The sequence below is a fragment of the Chlamydotis macqueenii genome, chromosome 5 (assembly GCF_036417535.1).
Source record: "Chlamydotis macqueenii isolate bChlMac1 chromosome 5, bChlMac1.mat, whole genome shotgun sequence".
Lineage (NCBI taxonomy): Eukaryota > Metazoa > Chordata > Aves > Otidiformes > Otididae > Chlamydotis > Chlamydotis macqueenii.
Window position 1 is genome coordinate 27,509,544 of NC_141560.1, and position 19,776 is coordinate 27,529,319.

The 19,776-nt window shown below is 35.4% G+C and overlaps 1 protein-coding gene across 1 annotated transcript in view; it reads right to left on the reverse strand.

Annotated features, from left to right (window-relative positions):
- The window catches only part of MIPOL1 (mirror-image polydactyly 1), a 198,703-nt gene that overhangs the window by 167,274 nt on the left and 11,653 nt on the right, over window positions 1–19,776 (reverse strand). The window contains exon 2 of the mRNA XM_086748888.1: window positions 1,621–1,700. Coding sequence (XP_086605014.1) covers window positions 1,621–1,639 — 19 coding nt within the window. The 5' untranslated portion in view covers window positions 1,640–1,700. The remainder of the gene's footprint in view (window positions 1–1,620; window positions 1,701–19,776) is intronic.

Genomic DNA, 19,776 nt, shown 5'->3' on the forward strand with positions numbered 1-19,776 from the left:
ATTCAAAGAAAAAAAACAATTCCTCATCCAAACTAGTATTATGACATGAGATTTATGCATAATCCCTTTTTTTAACTTCCCCAGGAGCAGAAGCATAAAGAATTATGTGACTTATTAATGACTATTCTAAAAATGTGTATCAATTTTATATTTGTCCATACAACAAATTCTATTGGATACACAAATATGTAAATGTTAGCTTGGAAATAATAGCTTTCTGAAAATATTAACTTAATGCGTCAGAAAAATAATACACATGAAAGTCAGTAACTACCCAGTTTTTAAAGTATCTGTGAGCAGCAGAAGAATGCCATTCCTTGCAATTAGACAGAAAATATTTCACAGAGAATGGGTTTATGGTATTCCCTTTCCTATTTTGGAAGTTAACCTTTTGAATCATTCCTAGGGTATGCTGACCCCTAAAGGTCTAAAAACACTAAATCTGATTAAGCCTTTAAATGTGTAAAGTGTAAATCACCAGAATACAATTCTCCACTAAGTTACTCCACTGTGACTACTTTGGTTTTCAGAGTATATGCTTCTCAAACATTTTTAACTTCACTCAGTAACAGCTTAAAATTCCATGGATTAAAAGATGTCTACAAGTAGTTTACATTACACAATAATATAGATAGAAATTCCTTTACTTATGTAAGAAATGCATCATCTCCAAGATGGAGTATTTCTTCTTTCTTCTAAACAACAGACTCTTCATGAAGATACTTGACATCTATTATCTTTTCAGAAAGACTATATAGTATAAAATTCAGAAACGGGAAATACACAAGATGATATCAGGCTCTGATATACGTGGTATCTTTGATGTCAACACACCATTTTTTTTTTTTTTTTTAAACCTACACATAGCCACTTACTGGAAAAAATCCACCCTTTTATGCAGTACTGAGGGTTTCCTTCCTGTCTTTCCCTTTCTTCAATCTACACATTATTATCTAGTCACAAGCCACTTGCTGACCATTTTCTTCTGTAAAGTCAGTTAGTCACATATGTGTTCTCAAACTCAGTGCTTTTTTTTTCTTCTTTTAAGTTTCTGTCACGAAACATAGAAGAACATACCTGAGAGCAAAATTTTAGTCATCCAAATACAAAAAGATCCTTCCAGCTTGATGGAGATGAAAACTCCATGAACCATGGAAGTTACCTCCAAGTCTACCTTACTGTCTATATTCAGTTGAGGTAATAATGAGAAACTCATTAATATTAGTAGGTGGCTTACCCATAGTCTAGCCAGGTGCGAATAGCCAAGAAAGTTACTTTAAGACAGACTTCAGATTTGTTGTTAATCCATTAGGAAAAAAAAGTTGGAAAGTAAAGTGCAATGTACAGACTAAGAATTTAAATATGACTTCTAAAAGTTATACAAAAGCATTATCAATAGCCCAGAAAACAAAAATAAAGCTGACGATTTACACTCCTGTAGCTGCCCTCCTGTTACCCCAAATACTTTAAGAGGCAATGTGAGGCTTTGGGGTTTGTTTTTTTTTTTTTTTCTTTTCTTCCAAAGCCAGTCTTATATCTGCAAGAACAAATACATTCCAGGAACTGCCTAGCACTGGTACAACACCTTAGGTTCCTTATTAATATCTTAAAAGTCTTTACCTTTTGACCAGTTCTCCATTTGTTCTTCTGTACTTGTTTGATCTGGCACTGAGTCCAGGTTTTGCTTGAAGATTTCAGAGCTAAAATAAAGCAAATTCTAGATAAATAAACTTGAAACAATGTATTATAACACACCTATACTTTGCCTTCATTTGACAGAAAATTTACAAGACAAATGATTTTAAAATATTTATAACAGGACAATAGTCTGTGTACTTTAACAGTCAGTGTTAAATTGTATTTCTCAATAAAATATTTTTTCTTCACATAATTTTTATAATGGCTTGGTTCAGCTCTCTGTTGTGTGTAATAGCTTCATTGAAAAATGTATTAGTTTGTCGTCTTGTTCTAGAGTCTGGTCTTGGAAGTACATGCCCAAATCACACTGAGCAGTCCTGCTAGAGGCAATGAGATGGCTTGCTTTGGTAATTATTATGGACGGTGGTATGTGCTTCACTTCACAACATTCTTTCTTCTCCTTTAATTTCCTGGATAAAATACAGGTAAAGTGGCCCATGACCACTCCAACTCTGAATTTGCAGACTTTTCTAAGCAGCTAAATAATCCACCCTAATATTTGCGTACATATTGTTTCAGACTACACAGTTAATTATACAGTTGCAGTATTTCATATAATCAAGACCTTCAAGAAACAACTCTCAATACTGAAAAATAAGACATACAGTGAAATATTATGCTTATCAGGTAACATTTTGAGTGTTAAAATATATGCTCTCTTATATGTTAAAAACTCAACTATATTCTATATCTCAAGGGAATCTAAATACATTTGTAATCTTGCTAATATAGTAAGCCTACCACAAATTTTATTACTTACTTAAGTACCTCTTTTAAAAGGTATTGTACAAAGGACAGTTTTTCATCTATAACTACGTAGTCGTGCTTAGTTTGTATGTTTTCCCTGCTATATTTTTTCTACATTTATTAAAAAGATAAAATATATGCTTTGAAGACACAGTGACCGGATCATGAAAATACCCATAATGTTGTCATTGTGCTGATAAATGTAAGAGTTTGGGAAAAAAAAAAAGTACATTTTAAAATCCAAGTATATTATACCAAGACATATGTTCTAACTAATAAAGCAGCAGAAGAAACTATTTTCCTATACAAGATCAGAGGCAGATGTTTTCATTTTTCTTTAAGATTATAAAATAGTCTCATTGTGCAAACACTTATGATTCAACACTAATGTTTATATTAAGCATTCAAGAAATATATATTTAGCTCATATTTGTTGCTAACTATAAATGTGCACAATAAAAAAAAAAGTGTATGATTTGATGTGCTTAGGTCTTAACAAAAAATAACAACTTCATCTCATATTGCAGAAAACTGAGTTCCTTAAAGAGTCCCTCAAATGAAGCTGTACGTTTCTTTTTCAGTTCTGTGTAACTATGTTGATTTGGAGTTGGCAATCTTTTCCTAAGTTCCTCATTTACTTTTGGATTAGCTGAAAATATAGAAGGTTATTAATATCAAGAAATAGGTTTCTGTCAATGAAGCCATTTCCCTACATATTGCACAAAAAGGTTCATAATAATTGCAGTATTTTAATAAGATATTCATATAGCAAGACATGAAGAAAATACGGTATTTAATAACCTCTGGAGTATTTTAAAACATGTCTTAGGGCCTTAATGTGCCTAGTAATATACTATTTAAAACCATAATTTTATCCCTCCACAATATACAGTCATTCTTCCTCGCCATTTACCCAGCTAATGAATGCCAGCAATTAGTAAAATGTAATCCCATTGCACAATCATTTTAATGCTTTTAGCACTCAGAAAAGTAAACACCAAATTAATACTGCTCAAGCCATATCAGATCCTAGTTGGAAGCAAGCAATTATAGTTCAGCTCCTCAGGTGTAATTAAATGATTGGAATGATTTAGTTCCATAAATGCAAGTTAATTCATAAGCAAGCAACAAATATACTGGGAGTAATTACAAGAAACATTGACAGTCTAAGCAGGGCATGGGCTTTCACGTACCTGAGGTAGGAAAATGCTGCCCTCTCCTGGAAATAATAGACTATGGCATGGGAATAATTTGAGACGGAAATCAAGAGACTCATTTTACAGACTTTGTCTTCAGAGGTGAAATATGTTCTGCTAATTAATAGTAATTTTCTGGCTTATCCATACAAAAAATAAAAATGTTGTTGATATCAGATTAAGGCAACCTATCGATCAATGTCAAACAGAAAGACCTTTTGGGGTTCCCTAGGGTTTACAGTATACTTTCCCTATTATGAGTTAGTAAATAGAACAATAAAATATTCCATATGCTAAGTATGTAAACATGTTGTTCACAAACACAAACGCTGCAATAGGTAGCTAACTTATGTGTAACATTCACATATCATTCAAGATGTACCTTTACATCTGGTACTTCAAACACAAGGTATTTTTAAAACCAGAACTTACTGAACCATCATTATTCAGACAGTGTTAAACTTCACACCAGCAACAATCAGAAGTTGGCCGTGAAGGTTTTCCCAGAAGGAATCAACACAAAAATTAAATTCAAATATTTTAAAGTTTTTCTTTACTTTCATTTGAAGACAGTCTGTTAATAATCAATCTATCTAATAATCAAAAGTGACAGAAGCAATAAAAGTGAAAATGCAAAATTAAACTGTTACCCAAAATCTAGAGTTAATTTTAAATACTAATTTCTTTATTCACTATCTACTTATTCAACCTGTGCTAGTGTTAAGAGTACTACTTGAACATCATGCATAGAAAGCTAAAAAAAAAAATTGTCTTTGTCTGTTGAATATAATATGCAAGTAATGTAAAATTCACACTAAATATTTAAGTACAAAACTACCTACAATATAATATAAATTAACTTATATCTTCGTACTAATGACTGAAATACCAGATCTACCTATTTCGCCCTCTACAAAAACAAGAAATGCTTCCCAGTGCTACATATAGCAGAAGGGAGTGGAGTCATATGCTCTGTTCGGTGTATTACTACTTTCCACACATAGCAATTGACTGTAAGAAAGCTCAATTCACAAGTACCTGATCACTGTAAAAGCCTGAAATTGTTCTTTACCAATAGCACTTTGGCATAAAAATATTTCTTTGTTCCAGATCTTAGTGCATTTCAAAATAAACCCAAGCTGTACACAAATATCTTCACTGTTACTTTACCTACTGTGGAAATGAAATAAATTATTTTAAGAAGTCATATTATTAAAAGTTTAAAATGTATGGCACATTTGCTTTGCCCTTTGATGTCACGGTCCTATTTTTCTATTCAAATCTTGTACACTCTAAGTTAATTGCTTTTGGAAACTACTTATTATTCATATAAAAATTAATGTGCCAATGTGTTTAAATCCTTTTAAATGACCATTCATGCATCTTTCTTCTTTAAGTACCAATGAAATCTGTCAAAGATATCAATGCAAGATGGTCTTAGACAAAGTTCTAATAACGATTTTTTCTGCTAACATAAGATTTTCATTTTCGTCAACTTTACTTAAATTCCATTAATTTTTTAAGCTGCTTTTAATAAATTCACAAGTAAAAAATTTTAGGCTCCATAGTCTGTCATTTGTGTTCCAGCTGACTTTATGAATATTAATAGCAGTGTTATCCTGATTAAATAGGCTTCATATAAAATCCCTGTGAATCCTATAGCTCAGACATCTCATTTTTCCAACTCTTTATGAATTTGGATTCAGACATTAAACTGCCAAAAACCTTAAAAAGAGATTCAATGGTACATTCGTGTACCCTTAAGCAAAAAATTAGATGTTCGAATGATTCAAATAATTAAATGTGATAGGACCACATATTGAGATTTCAGGCTTTCTGTAAACATGCAACATATTTTAATTCTAATGAAAACATCAACACTTCACAGAACAAAGGATTAAGAATCTATTATGAAATAATAATAATAATAATGTCTGTCCTTATCCTTACCTTAAGCAACAGATGATATGATCTTAACTCTTCATATATGGAGTGTTGATTTGCAGAAGTATTTCCCAAAGAGAAATAAATTAGTGGATGCTGAATTATGTAAGTATACACATGAAATACACTAACATTCTAGTTCAGCATGGGTGTCCAGTGAAAAACAGTATTAACTTTTAATCGGTTTATACTTCAGCAAAACCAACCTTTTTCTAAAGAATGCCAAATTGAAGCGCACAGGAAATGTTAATATCCTATGAGACTTATGCAGTCAGTTTTAAACTGTCAACTTCTTCCCAATGCTTATATGTTTGAATTATTTACACCTATGACAGAAAAAAAAAAAATAGAAAACTAAGCTCACTGCACTGCCTTCATTTTTTTTTTTTTTAAATATATATAGTGCTAACTAAAATCACTACTTCCTCATTTGTTCAGGGATATATTCTGCAAACATGGCCATCAAAATATTTTGCCTTCCAGTTCCTTGAAATATGAATGGATTTTAGGAGAATAAGAACCTAAACAAAATAATGGTATATTTAGAAGGATGCCATTCTAATTACTCATCAACATGAACGCTTCATAGGAATTAAATAAAAACAAGAGGTATATAAAAATAACATACATCTGCAAGGTAGCAAGCATACAGTGCTTTACATCTACAGTTCTGAATAGCTTTTATTACAGCTGTGGTCGTATTTTCACTTTCAGAGGAAAAAAACCTCTGGAGTGTCTGCAGAATATTTATTACAAAAGGGAGCATCCCACAATAATGTCAACTTTCAACCATCTGCACAGTGATGTTGACCCAAGGTATTTAGATTAGTGACAATCTGCTAAGGCTGCCAGCACTTTCCCTCCCTGGGCAAGAGATCGGGAAGTCCATCTTCTAAGCTGGAGTTCACTTACTGACTCCCTCTCCCTAGGAACCAAAAGGCTGTTGAGATCCTTCCATATGGAGCCCTAATCACTGCAAACCCCTGTTCCATCGTCTTGCCTTGACAGGTTTTGAAGACAACTACTAAATCACAGCCTCAGCCGCTGTGACAGGAAGCAAATGCTTACTGGTGTCAACTGAATTCACCTCTTCACAAAAAGTCCTCAGATCTTGAGAGAGTTTTGCCACAAGGAGGGCTACCCCACCTGCTCTGCCTCTGGTGGAACAAGACACCAGTTCCTACTGCCCCTTGAAATGGCACCGAGCCAGTCTTTGTTCCTCTTAATGATGCAGTTGACAGTTGCAACTGATAGTGTAGGGATGGAGCTATGTAAGGGAGGGAACACCATATACTTCATGGATAGGGAAATAAAGAAGAAATTTTAGTATTATTTTCACAAGATTAATTAGATTACCAGGATCTCCTAAAATATCCTGAAACGTTTTGCCTCAGGCCAAGTTAAACTAAAAAAAACTTGATTTAGGAGGGTACAGTACATAAAAACCAGTTACCTTCTAGAAGTATTTCCCTAGGGAACAAACAGACAGTTTTCTTAGCCCAGGAGGATGCCAAGTTTTGATGCAATGATACATTCCTCCACAAAAGAAAGTCACATTTTCTCACTACCTTAAGAAACTTTACGGCAAATCAGAATTCTAAGACAACCCAAAATAAGTTAAAATTATCTTTAGGCAGTCAGAAAAATACTAGTCAAAGAATAACTGAAGTAGCACCTTCAAATATTTGTCAAAGGTGGAGTAACACCCATCTGTTAAATACTTGAAAGCTGTGAAATGAAACATACTTTGATATTTGATTACAGTTACTTATTTTATTGTATTCTATTATGTTTATGTGCTTTTAAATACAACTAGTTCAGGCAAAATGATATGTTTCTTTTTAAAAGAATATAAAACATAGGCAAGTGGATTAACCCCATAAATGGATCAACGTAGCATGAGTAATACTTCAAATTTAAAACTCCAGCACTGCTACAAAGACTTCAAGATTTTAGTTCATAGAAGTAATTGCATTATCTGGAATCTGGATAAAAACATTTTTCCCAGAGGGCAGAGTAATGTAATAATCCTTGGCTTTTCTCCCCTAGTGATTCTTGGCCCAAAAGGAGACAAGACATTTGCCATTGGTTCCAACTAACCTGCATGAATCAGAAAAACATGGAGAACCAGGGCTCAGGTATTTTTACTTTGTTGCTGCAGCAGCTTCTTCACATTCTCATTAAAGAATTTGCATCTGATGCTTTTAACAATGGCACACATTAAGTCAAAGAGTGCTCATTCTCTATGTCATGTTTTTTACAAAGGCGACAGAGAAGGCATAAAAATGCAGTTTCAATTGGTTTACAAGAGATTATACCTATTTCTGAATCACATTTGATTGGATAAAGGACATGTACTTTTCTCTTTATTTTTTCTCCCTAATTTCTGCTATTAGCTCAGTGTCTTCAAGGCTCAATTTTCTCTTTACACATACCAGGAAGTGTTTTATGTGCATATTAGGTCACCGACAGCCCCATATCTCTTCTCCCCTCCTTTATATTATCTCTCCCTCATTAATAACCAAAATAATAACCTTTGCTTGTATTTTATTTATTAAACAATCTTCAGCCTGCTCTATCCCCTTCTTTCCCAGTTTTTTAGCTGTAGTTCGTCCTCCATTTCTTTTATTTTTTCTTTAGTTTGTCTTCTCTTTTAGAACACATACCTTTTCCTTCTTGCCCTGCCCACCACCTCTTCGAAATGTAAAGAAAACTGCAGACAATCTTGTCAAAGTCTGTGTCTCCTTTTTTTTCCCCAGCTTTTCTCATCTTGGTGTGCATTCTGTGATATGCTTTGTTCAAGTATGGAACAGACAATTCATTTAGCCATCCTTCAGCTTTATTATAAACACTTTACTGGTCTTATAACTCAATTATTACATATCACATAAGGAGCCAGATCTCAACTCCTAAACAGTTTACAAACAGATTGTGATTTCCATAGCCTTTAAGGATAAGGATATATACATATATTTTAAATAAGCTGTTGTCTTATCTGAAGTCAAAAGAATGTTTAGTAGAATATTTTAGTGGAATCAGCACTATATCCTCATGGCAGGGAGGACTACCTGCACATTACGCTCTGTTGACAGGATCACAGCCAGCGAAGGAAAGTGATTAATCCCCTCTATTTGGCACTTGTGAGACCACATCTGAAGTGCTGTATCCAGTCTGACCCTTGCATGGATATCCTGAAGCAAGTCCAGCAGAAAGCCATCTAGATGATTAGGGGTCCGTAGCACATGACTTACAAGGAATTTGAAAGAGCTGAGTTAGTTGGTTTTAAGGAGAGAAGGCTGAAGGGGGATTTTACTGGGTTTTACCTGCCTTGTGAGACACTATAGAGAAGAGAGAGACAGATTCTACTCTTGCAGACAAGTTGTAACGCAGAAAACTCTGAGAGTTATGGGTAAGAGTTTTTTTCACAGTGAGGAAGGTCAAACACTGGAACAAGTCGCTCAGAGTGGCTGCAGAATCGTCACTGCTGGAGATACGTAAAACTCATCTGGACACAGCAGCTTGATCTAACTTTGGAGATGATCCTGTTCTGAGCAGAGGTGTGATGATATTCACAGGTTACTTCCTGCCTACCTATTTTATTATTCTAAGATTGCAACAAAAGAAGATCACCAGAACTAGTATTCCTACAATACACTCAATTCTGCGTTGCTTTCTGTTTAGCAAGGTAGGACAGTAGAGCGGGGGGGACACATGGGGAGAAGGGACAGCAGTGAAGCACAACCAAAGATGACCCACATGGCAGACAGGTAGAATGCCAACAGGGAGGAAATGGTGCAACAGCAGCATCAGTGCAGCATTTTGCGGACAACTTGTCTTGACCTGATTTTTTCCACTTTGCTACATGACTGGATGATGTGGCATTAGGCCAAATGTTGAATGCTAGTTTGCACACCATCCTCCAGTAAACCAAAACTGGACCACTGATACAGGTATTTCTCTTGCCCTTCTGAAAGCATTTGCCTCAAGCCCGCAAAATCCCCCCTCTAAACTTAAGAAAAAGTCACTGTGACTAAAGAGCTCCAAAGCGAACTATGGAAATAATTCAAGAAACAAATTGAGTCTACAGTGCTCATGTTTGCATAATCTGTTGTATAGTATATTCACTATCTTGAAATTCCCAAAGCCCCAAATCATAATTTATCACAGAAATAAATTGCTAGCCTAGAATTTACCATAAAAGCAAAAGTAAAGTCACTGAACATTATACGGCCATAAACATGAGAAGTGGTAGCTTAGTGCTAGATTCATAAACCACTCGTACAAATAATAGCATTAAGCAGAAATAGTATTTCTTCTGCCAAAAGCATTCCAATTTAATTGTTCTGCTGCTTTCACAGAAAGAAGGCAGACTGAACAGGGACTCAGCAAAGAAAAGGAGGCAACAAACCCCACTGAAGCAGAGAAATTTAGTTTATCCAGCCAACTCACACTTCTCAAAGTACCTTCAAATAATGCCATTTTTCCTGACAGCAAACACTAAAATTAGAAAGCATAAAGGCTACAAACAGTGTGGACATTGGAGCCCAATCAAAAACTGTCATGGGCACTGAACATGCAGAGGCCTGTCAGAAATGGGCCAACCATTCAAGATCCAGTCCTGTGCAGGGGGACTGAGAGGGGCTGTTGGTTTCTCGCAGGGAAATACAGCCACACTGGTTGCATATCTGCCAGACTGTTCTGAACAGCATGAAAACACAAATGCGCCTCTACTGCTGTCATAAATCAACATATCTGGTGCACTGGATCTACCCTAAATTATTTATCCATTCAAATTCAACAGTGTACACTTGAGCTGTTGAAGAGAATCACGTCCCCTGAAATTTCACAAGCTAAAAAGAGCAGAGAAATAAAACAACACTGATTCCAGATGAGCCAGTTTTGTTCTTTTTAGAGAACAAGGCTGTCATTTTCTTAGATGACTATGTGAAGAGAAAGCTATCCTTTAACTAAAAGCATAATAGCTCCCTAACCTATGCTTGCATAGCAGTAAGAGCATTGGCACATCCAGTGTTGCTCAGGTGTGAACATACACTTTTTAATGTAATAAACATACAGTCTCCCCTCAAACTTCTGATTTTTTTTTTTTAAATCTAGCAACTAGATCCAGTACATAGTGCCTTCATTGACTGCAAGTTGTAACTTCATCCTTATAAGTGAGTAGTGGAGGAAGCTACAGAGGAATGGCACACTTCAGGATATGTTTGTTACACTCCAATAGCATCATTTCAGAGTGTTTTCAGCACGTATGCATTTTCTGTGTGCTTTACAACATGCTTCCTATGTATGATATATAATACGCCCTATCATGTGCTGTTTTTATTTAAGTATGATTAGTATGCTAGTGTTTTTAGAAACTTAATCCAGATGCTTCTCTCAAACTTAATGCAATATCAAAGAAACCTGAAGGCCAGTACCATTTAAAATAGCAATCTACACATCCAGAAACAGTTTTGGACCATCAGAGAAGAATCAGATTTTCTGAGGCAGGCCAGAACTCAATAAGAATCAGAGACAAGTCAGTGAAACTAAGTCTGTCAAGAATGTCCAGAATTTAAATGGAAGCTAAAAATCAAAGAGATTAATAATCTGCAACATTCAGCACCATGGAGTTGTTGCACTGCTTCCTTTTCTTGCACAAGCAAAGGAAGGAACAAGATTAAAAGGGAGTCGCCATTGACTCCAAATCAGTGCCAGGCAGCTGGGAAGAGAAACTAAAACCAAACAACAACAGAAAAGAAAATAGAGGCATTAGCTGAAGTTAAAAAAGTTGAGAACATCAGTCACACTATCTGACAGATCAATCTCCCTACTACATTTTAAGAAAGCAATGCAAAAAAATGACCGCTTACTGGCTTCCCAGTCAAACTACTGCAATATTTTTGTTTAAATCAGGGAAAACAAAATATTTATCCTTAAACTGTAGTTTGGAAAACATCCAAAACCTTCTCTCAGCTGAAACTTACAAAAAAAAAAAGTAATCTTCATCCTGTAGGAAGGAAATGCCTACTATAAAAAAACACCCACAAAAATTCCATCTAAAATGCTAGAAGTTACAAACAATGGAAAACTCAAAGAAAAAAGGTACTCCAAATAGAGGTGCAGGAAAACTTTAAGCACAGGCAGAACTGTCAGATCACCCATAATGAAAGTTTTCTCATTTCTGTTTTTGTTCAAGCAACAAAATAGTTCTGCTTTTTTTTTTTGAAATATGCATATGAATAACTAGATCATTCTCATTCCTCAATCTCATCATCATTTATAATGATATACAACACAGGGAATAAAAGAAGCTGGACAAACTTACTTTTTTAAAAAAACATTTCTTTACTAGGTTTTGAAGAAAGGTCATTTTAAACCCTTAGTAAGCACATTATTCAGCCAAAAACACAAAAGTGAAGAAGCCTTAAAGAATTTCTCTAAGAACATAAACTACAAAGAGGCTTCTGTAAATTGAGGATTACAGAAATGACAGAAAAAAAGTTCCTATTAGAGGTTCTGAGCCTTAAATGAAATTCTTTTCACACAGATAACTGGAAAAAAAAATTCCTGGAAAAATTCAAGACCTAGGATTAACTAGCCAGTTTCAGAAAGATTATTCTCTTCAGTTTTTTTTGTAAAAAGAAACAGATGGATGTTCTCTTCTTTCTTGCAATCTCATAATAAATTCAGATATCTTGCATTCATTATTCCTTGATTCATCAAGCTACATTAATGTTTTCATTGCCAAAACACTTGACACCAGAGGTGAAAAGAAGAAATGATATGAGGTTGCAGAGAGTCGAGACAGCAGCTGAATCTTGGCCTCACACCACTTATTCCTGGGTGGAGCGAAGGAGTTCTAAATCCACTTACTAGACAGAGGAGGAAAAATCCTTCCTTAGCACTTCTGAAATCCAGGCTTATTTTGATGACTGCTTTCTCTTGCACATAATTGTGCTTAACAGTTTGAGGCTTGTTTATCAGATGTTCTGGGCATTACAAGTTGTGCTGCTTGGCATCACTAAAAAAACCCGAAAATTTTAAAATCAAGACTTTATAGCTACAGGAGTATAAATAACACAGACGATTAAAAAAGGGAAAATCTGCCCAACAGTTCAAATACTCAGAACAACTCTGAAGACATCCTCAGAGACTGTGAAGCTCTGACTCCAGAGTTTTACCTCCCCTTTCATGTTGAAGGAGCACCTGACAAAGTATGTGCACTGGGATGGCTTCTACACCTAATCATAGCCATAGAAAAACTCCCAAATAGCTTCCTATTTCACAGTCAAACTGGAAGGAAAGAACGGAAAAAGTCTTCTGGAATATTTCTGGAAACACATTATGAATGATAGCAACTTAGTTTTAATGTTGTGCTTCCATGACTCCTTGCTGTGAAAGGCATATCGTAACATGTTCAGACTTTAGTATAAATAAAGACATAATTTTTCTGACAAAGTTATGCCACTTTGACACTGCATTCATAGTGGTCTTCAATAGTCTTCTTTTAATTACTTTAAAGTCACAATATCTAATTAATTATTTCCATTTGTAAAAACTTATGCCAGTAAGTCACAGCCCTCTTGCGTTGTCTTCTTATCTAAAGGAAGTATTTCACTGTACTCAGTTTTTCAGCTCGATTGTGCATCTGCTGAGCAGACTGGTTCAGGAAAAGAGGTACAATGGAAAGGTTGCAGGTTTTGCCATAAACTTAGCTAATTATAATATGTTGTTTCTGCCTGAAAAAAATTCATCACACTGAATTTCATTGAGGTGTAAGATTATCTTTTGTTTTTATTGAAGATACTTACAAAAAAAAAAAAAAGCTATAAGTCAGGAAAAGGCAGTTTAGTACTTAAAAAGCTTTCCACAGTGCTTTCAGGATAGGTTGAAAAAACACACCTACTCTCAGACATACATTAATAGACACCTCCCTAAAAACCTGTTTCTCAAGACATTTGAGAAGTCCAGAGACCCTGCAACTAGTAAACTCATGCTCCAACCAGAATTTTTTTTTAATCAGATGAGATACAGTTTTGTTTCAAAACATTTTGGACAACACTAGATAATTTTAATGAACTTCTTTAGAACTGGGGTCTAACTTTAGTCTGAATGAACTTCTATAGCAACTGGAACAAAATTTTGCTTTTTTTTACAAGATCACATTCCTGTATGAGTAAACAGTGATACTTTCACATAGAATTGTATTACACAGGATTACTATTAAAAAAAAAAAGTCCATCACTGGGTTATTTATATTACATGTGAGATTTTTAAAAGCTGCAGATGTACAGACAATTCTTGATTTCCCTTATCTTTCTAATGGATTATTATTGGAAAGAAAGTGTAATATATCATACTCCATGGGTTCTCAATAAGGTACCTGGTTTGGTGGTTTTTTTAGAGCGGGGAACATTTTTAAGATAAATTTGGAATGTGTATATTACACCGAGAAGAAAACAAGCTACTGGGCAGATATAACTGGAAAGGAACCTAAATATGATAGCAGCATATACTATTTTTACTAAGTTTCCTCTCATAAGTGCAAGACAGTGAATGTTTACCAAAAGAATTTTACATCCAGAAGGGTTTTTGAAATATGAAAGATACTTTTAAACTATGAAGAGAATTATAATTTTTGCCTAATATTTAGTAACCTTCAGATACTGTAATTCCACTTCAGATCCTGGAAAAACATTCTGGAGACAAATATTAGTCTACCACTGGATCGTGAAGAGGAGGAACAAAATTACATTTCAAGGGGAAACTGTTTTAATTAGTTACCTTGTCCACCTGCACAGCAGTCACCTTCAGTACAGTGTGAGAAAAAGTGTTACACCCCACAACTGCGTTTATTCTTTATACCATCAAATTCTAAGTCCATAAAGCAAGAAGCTGAAGTCTGAACCCAGGTTTATTTATATCACCCTACATTTATGCTACTGTAGTGCAGAAAACTAACTTAAACACCCTTAACTGGTTGACTATATATCCCAGGATAAGAAAATCTCTTGCTGCATCCATTGCACGCTGATCTGTAACATTTATGACAAAGGAATACTTTGTGGGTGCTCCATTCTTTTATATTATCGGGGTGCCATAAACAAACTAGGTGACTGGGTCCACTACTGCCCCTTCACAGTTGTATTGCATCAGAAGAAATCCCATTGTATCAAAAAAAATGGAAGGTGAGTCTATTCTGACAGTGAGCTGCATTTCCATATCTGTCCTGCCATCCAGCCGATTTTTGCCATTTGGAAAAAAAGCCCAATCACATGAGAGGCAGACCTCAGCGATCTGATTACCAGCCCAGCAAACGAAAACTGCTGAGCTACCGCCTGTGCAGAAGCTTACCAAACGCTATACTAGAACTTCATAATTGTTAAACCATTTGGTACACAAAACCCTTTACCTTGAAGCCTTCATGACAAACCAAAGATCAGATCCTGACTCCGCCACAGTGGCCCTGCATTTGCTCAAGTGGAACAAGTTACTAGTTTACAAACTACAACTTCTGAAGAAAACAGAAGACCATTTGTAATCCCAGCGCTTGTAATCCCAACCACACCAGATCAGCACCCTAAGGCTGTTGAGTCACTACTTGTTGCTGCTACTGTGACGTGATCTAACTCAGGTAACAGTGGCAAATTACTGACCTCAGTGACACTGGTACTTTGACAGCAGCCCAGAAAACCTGGAGTCTGTAACAGGCAACAGGTGTAGAAATCACTGCTTCTGTATAACAAGGGCAGCTGATCAAGTCATGTTCTGGAAGCCAACACTTCTGAAAAATGTCCAGCTTGACAAAATACATGTCAAGTCTAGTAACGTGTTTTTTTGTGAAGTGCATGCTATGTCAAGAAGTCTACTTCTTATTATCCTAGGACTCAACAGCTCCAACACATTACATATGGAAAAATTTGTCACTCAATGTTACAGCTTATTTATTAAATATTTCTGGTAAGATGAGTGGCAGTAATTTCAGTTAGCTACCTGCACGTTTCAAATTTCAGTTTGCAAATTGGCTACTTAGAAGTTGTCTCCTCCTTTAGTTCAGATTGGCAGACAGCTGAAGTACCTGACTGAGCCACCTCCTAACAGGATAAAATCGCCAACAATGTACATTCTCTGAAAGGACCTAGAATCCATTTTATTGTCCTGCCAAACCTGAAAAATAGTTAAATTTCCTTCTCTTCAATACATACCAGAGATCAAATTCCAGATAAAATAAGCCTTCCTGATAGAAGATGTTCCTGATAGGAAGCAATTTATTACAGAAATGGGTTCTTAAATCATGAGTTCCATTATCTACATAGCATTTGGATCAACTACATCTCCAGCACATTCAAGGCCGTTTGAACAGGGCCAATCTAATTTCTCAATGTTATTGCAGCAACAGTTCCATTCTCACCCACAGACCTCAAGCAAGTTTTGCATTAATCTCTTCTTAACAAAGTCATGTTAATTCAGCTACAGGTAACATATGGGAGGAAACCAAGCACGTTAATACCTATTTAATCCTTTGAAAACCATAAATAGCCAAAGCTTTAACATTATAATGCAAGTAAAGAATGTATGGTAGAAAAGATGGTGCCTATCAGTTTCATTTTATTCACTTGATATTTTCCACAGTAGCAATGTGGTTCACAAGTGAAGGGGTTTCCATCTACTGACCTTGGCATTCATCAGGACATACTGTGATTTATATTGAGAATTCCAAGCCTTTATCTGATCTTATAAATAAATGTAAAATACATAAAACAATTATCCTAGTGCAAAATTGAATTTTATCTCTCTGTAACCAGCTTTTGTCTATGTTACATATTTCTATGTTTGAATACAATTCAAAATTAATAACAGGTATAATTTATTTTCTATCTTTTCATTATCTTGACATTTTAACAATCTTTTTTTTATATACTCAGGTTTTAATTTTATCAAGGGCTTGAACCCTACGGTTCCTTTTTAGACACGTACAATGTGTCTTTCAGAAATATCTGTCCAAGGAATAAGCCTGCTAAAAGGTGATATTGGTCATTTAGCAGAGCAAAAAACAGTATAAAACCAGTATAAAGATATAACAGGATTTTTATAACAAAGAAAAACACCAGATTAGGAAAGAAAATGTAGCACTGCATGTAAATGACAGAAAAACACATATTAGAAGAAATCATAGGTTACAGAGAAGAATTAGAAGTAGAAAGCAGAGTTCTGAAATCAGTGGTTCTGGAAATTTTTTAACACACAACTTATGGTTTTGTGGTTTTTTTTTTTAATAGCTGAAAAAGATAACCAAGGAAGGATTTTTTTTTCCTGTTAAAGGGCAATTACAATTTAATATTGAATACTGCCATAGTGCTAGCAGTTTAATACAGAGATTAGTCTAACCTGTACATGAGTCTTTCAGCGGTTCATGAAAAATCACTTTGCTGAGCAATTTTTTGGGCTTAAACATAAATTATACAAATGCACCAACCTAATCATTTACTTTCTCTTCTTAGCACAGTTAATGAACATCACTTCAACTAAAACATCCCCAGTGTTTTACTGCCTCAGACATATGTATGTTGACTTCAAAGAAAGTCAACTGTGTCTCAAGTTCTCACTACCACACAAGCTCAAGTATACCTTGTGTGCAAGTGCTACGGTTTACACAGAACCTTTCTTTTACAGAAAGCAAAAGGCTCAGAGTTAGAGAAGGTCGGGGATAAAAAAAAAAAAAAAAAAAAAGACCAAAAAAGATGCAAGAAAAATTTATTTTCTCCAAGGTGGCAGATCTGCAACAAAAGCAAGGAGACCAATCCAGCCATGCCACAGGTACGCAAACATATACAGTAAAGCATGAAAAAAAATCTCAAAGAGATTTTGATGAATAAATATGAAGAATGGCACAGCTATATGGGCTGATCACAAAATTCCAACTTTCCACACAGAGCAAGCAGAAGTTCATGACCACAGAGACTGCACGAAGCCAGACTGGCCACACCACTGCCTTCTGTGCACTGGCAATGGAATTCCTTCACGTCTGCAGCAAACGAAGCTGCTCACTGGGCCTTTGTGATTAGAGGAGGAATGTCATAACCATGGTGGTCTAGGCTGCTATGAGTAAAAACAACACATCCCAAAATAAGTGGCCTTTGGTCTGAAGTGGCTGTGGTCAGGATGAGGCATGTTTAGGAAGCAGTCCCTCGAATACCTTGTGATAAACGCATGTGGAGAAAATAACACGAAAGAACACTGTAGTTAACTGAATAAAAGGTTAAAGAAAACAAACAATATTTTTGCAGCTTAGCATTTATTTGTGAACTGATGGTGCAACTCTATGCTTGACAGAAAAGCTATGAAGCTTTTGGTAGCTTGACAAGACAATCTACAAGCTTGAATGAAATGTTCAGCTTAAGGAATTAGAATAAATCTGATGACTGATGTGCTACTGAACGTGACAGACTGTCATCTGTTTTAAACAGGATCTCTGTAGGATGTACTGAAAGCAATTTTTTTCCATTACCTTAAACATACTAAGACTTTTTCCAATGAATTCTGGCTAATCTATTAAGACAAAAGATCTTCTCAAACTCTTGCCATTTCAGTAGCATAATGAAATAGTCATTCAGCTTACTTGCATAATTAATTCTTGCTGACACTGTACTTCTACAGTTAATTTACATCCAGTCCACAAAAGCATATAACAAAAATTATTACTCTTACTTCACAAATTAACTATAAAATTATAAGATATGAGCAAATAAGTGATTAAAGCAGCTTATCTACACCTTATTAATATATAGAGTTCATACATCAAAATATCAAATTGTTTATCTGTTATCAAAGCAATTAAATACATTCCTAATTGAGTCAGGAAAACATTCTAGTAGGATCTGTTTCATATTATCAGCAGATTTTAGACAAAAATAGGTACAAGGGTTCCACAATTCCTTTTTAAAGTCAACCAAAACGATCAAAAAAAGTCCTACAGTGAAACAGTAGTGCAGCAGATAGCTAGATATAGATTAAAAAAATACAAACTCAAGTTTTAACCTGGCCAGATCCTAGAAAACTGTTAAAAATTCTAATACAAGGATTTTGTGACATCCACCTGGAATCTGTGCTTTAGACAGGGCACAGGTGAAATTGATAGATAAAGAGCAGTAATGTCAGTTTGAACTACAATGCATTTACAAAGCCTAATAGGGAAGCCAGCACAACTCCCCAGCCTGCACAATCCACTTCCAAAGAGGAAAAAGAATCAAACTACCACCAAAGTCTATGTGTCACAGGTGCACATTATTTAAGATATTTTAGCTAGCAGGTGAATTGCCCTCTTAGCTGGTTTATTCAACCAAAATACCGTATCACACACATTTCTAAGAAGAGAACAATCCATATTGTTTTGCTCAAACGACAGTATTAGACCAATTTACCTTGCTAGTTTCCGTTACTGCTGTACAAGAGTACCACTGTTAGGGGTAATTAACCCAGCAGGAAACATGTTTCTAGGCATGGGCCAAATTGCAAGTATACACCGTATATATTTTACTGCCAGAATAGAGAATTAACATTTTGAAACATGCTTTGCATTATAGCTATGAGGTTATATTCAGACCATCACAGTCTGAATGAACATTATCTCAGAATATTAAAGCTTTCCCCTGTCCTGCTGCTAAGATGCAAATTAAAGCCACAAAAAGTTCAAGGACCTCACTCAAAATAGTTTTGCATGTAAGACTGCAGTTGTCTAGGTGTCCCATCTTCCCCTCATTTGCACTCAGAAGCCACTCAGACCTCAGAAGACCGATAGACCTTTTTCAATTAGTTGCTGTGTTATAGCTGATCAGTACAGAAGATCACAAGCCTCTGCATAATCTGACAATTTGTTCCATGTTTTGCCAGAGTTCTCTAAATGGCTCAGTTCTGATAATCTCCTTCCCCACTCAGTGTAACCTGTTAACAAGAGAAAACTATAGCAGTGATGAAATCTCATGCTACAGGCAGTTATGGACAGGCCTTTGAGGTACCCCATACTGTCAGGAGAAAAATCTATTACCTTTGTTTATATCAGAATTAGAAATTAATCTGCTTCAGTTACCAACAGAGATCTTTTGGATCAAGAGAAATGGAAAGAAATGGAACCAGAACCTAGAAGCTCTGATTCTTCCCAAAGCTTTTCACAGTTTCTAGCTCTATGTTTCTA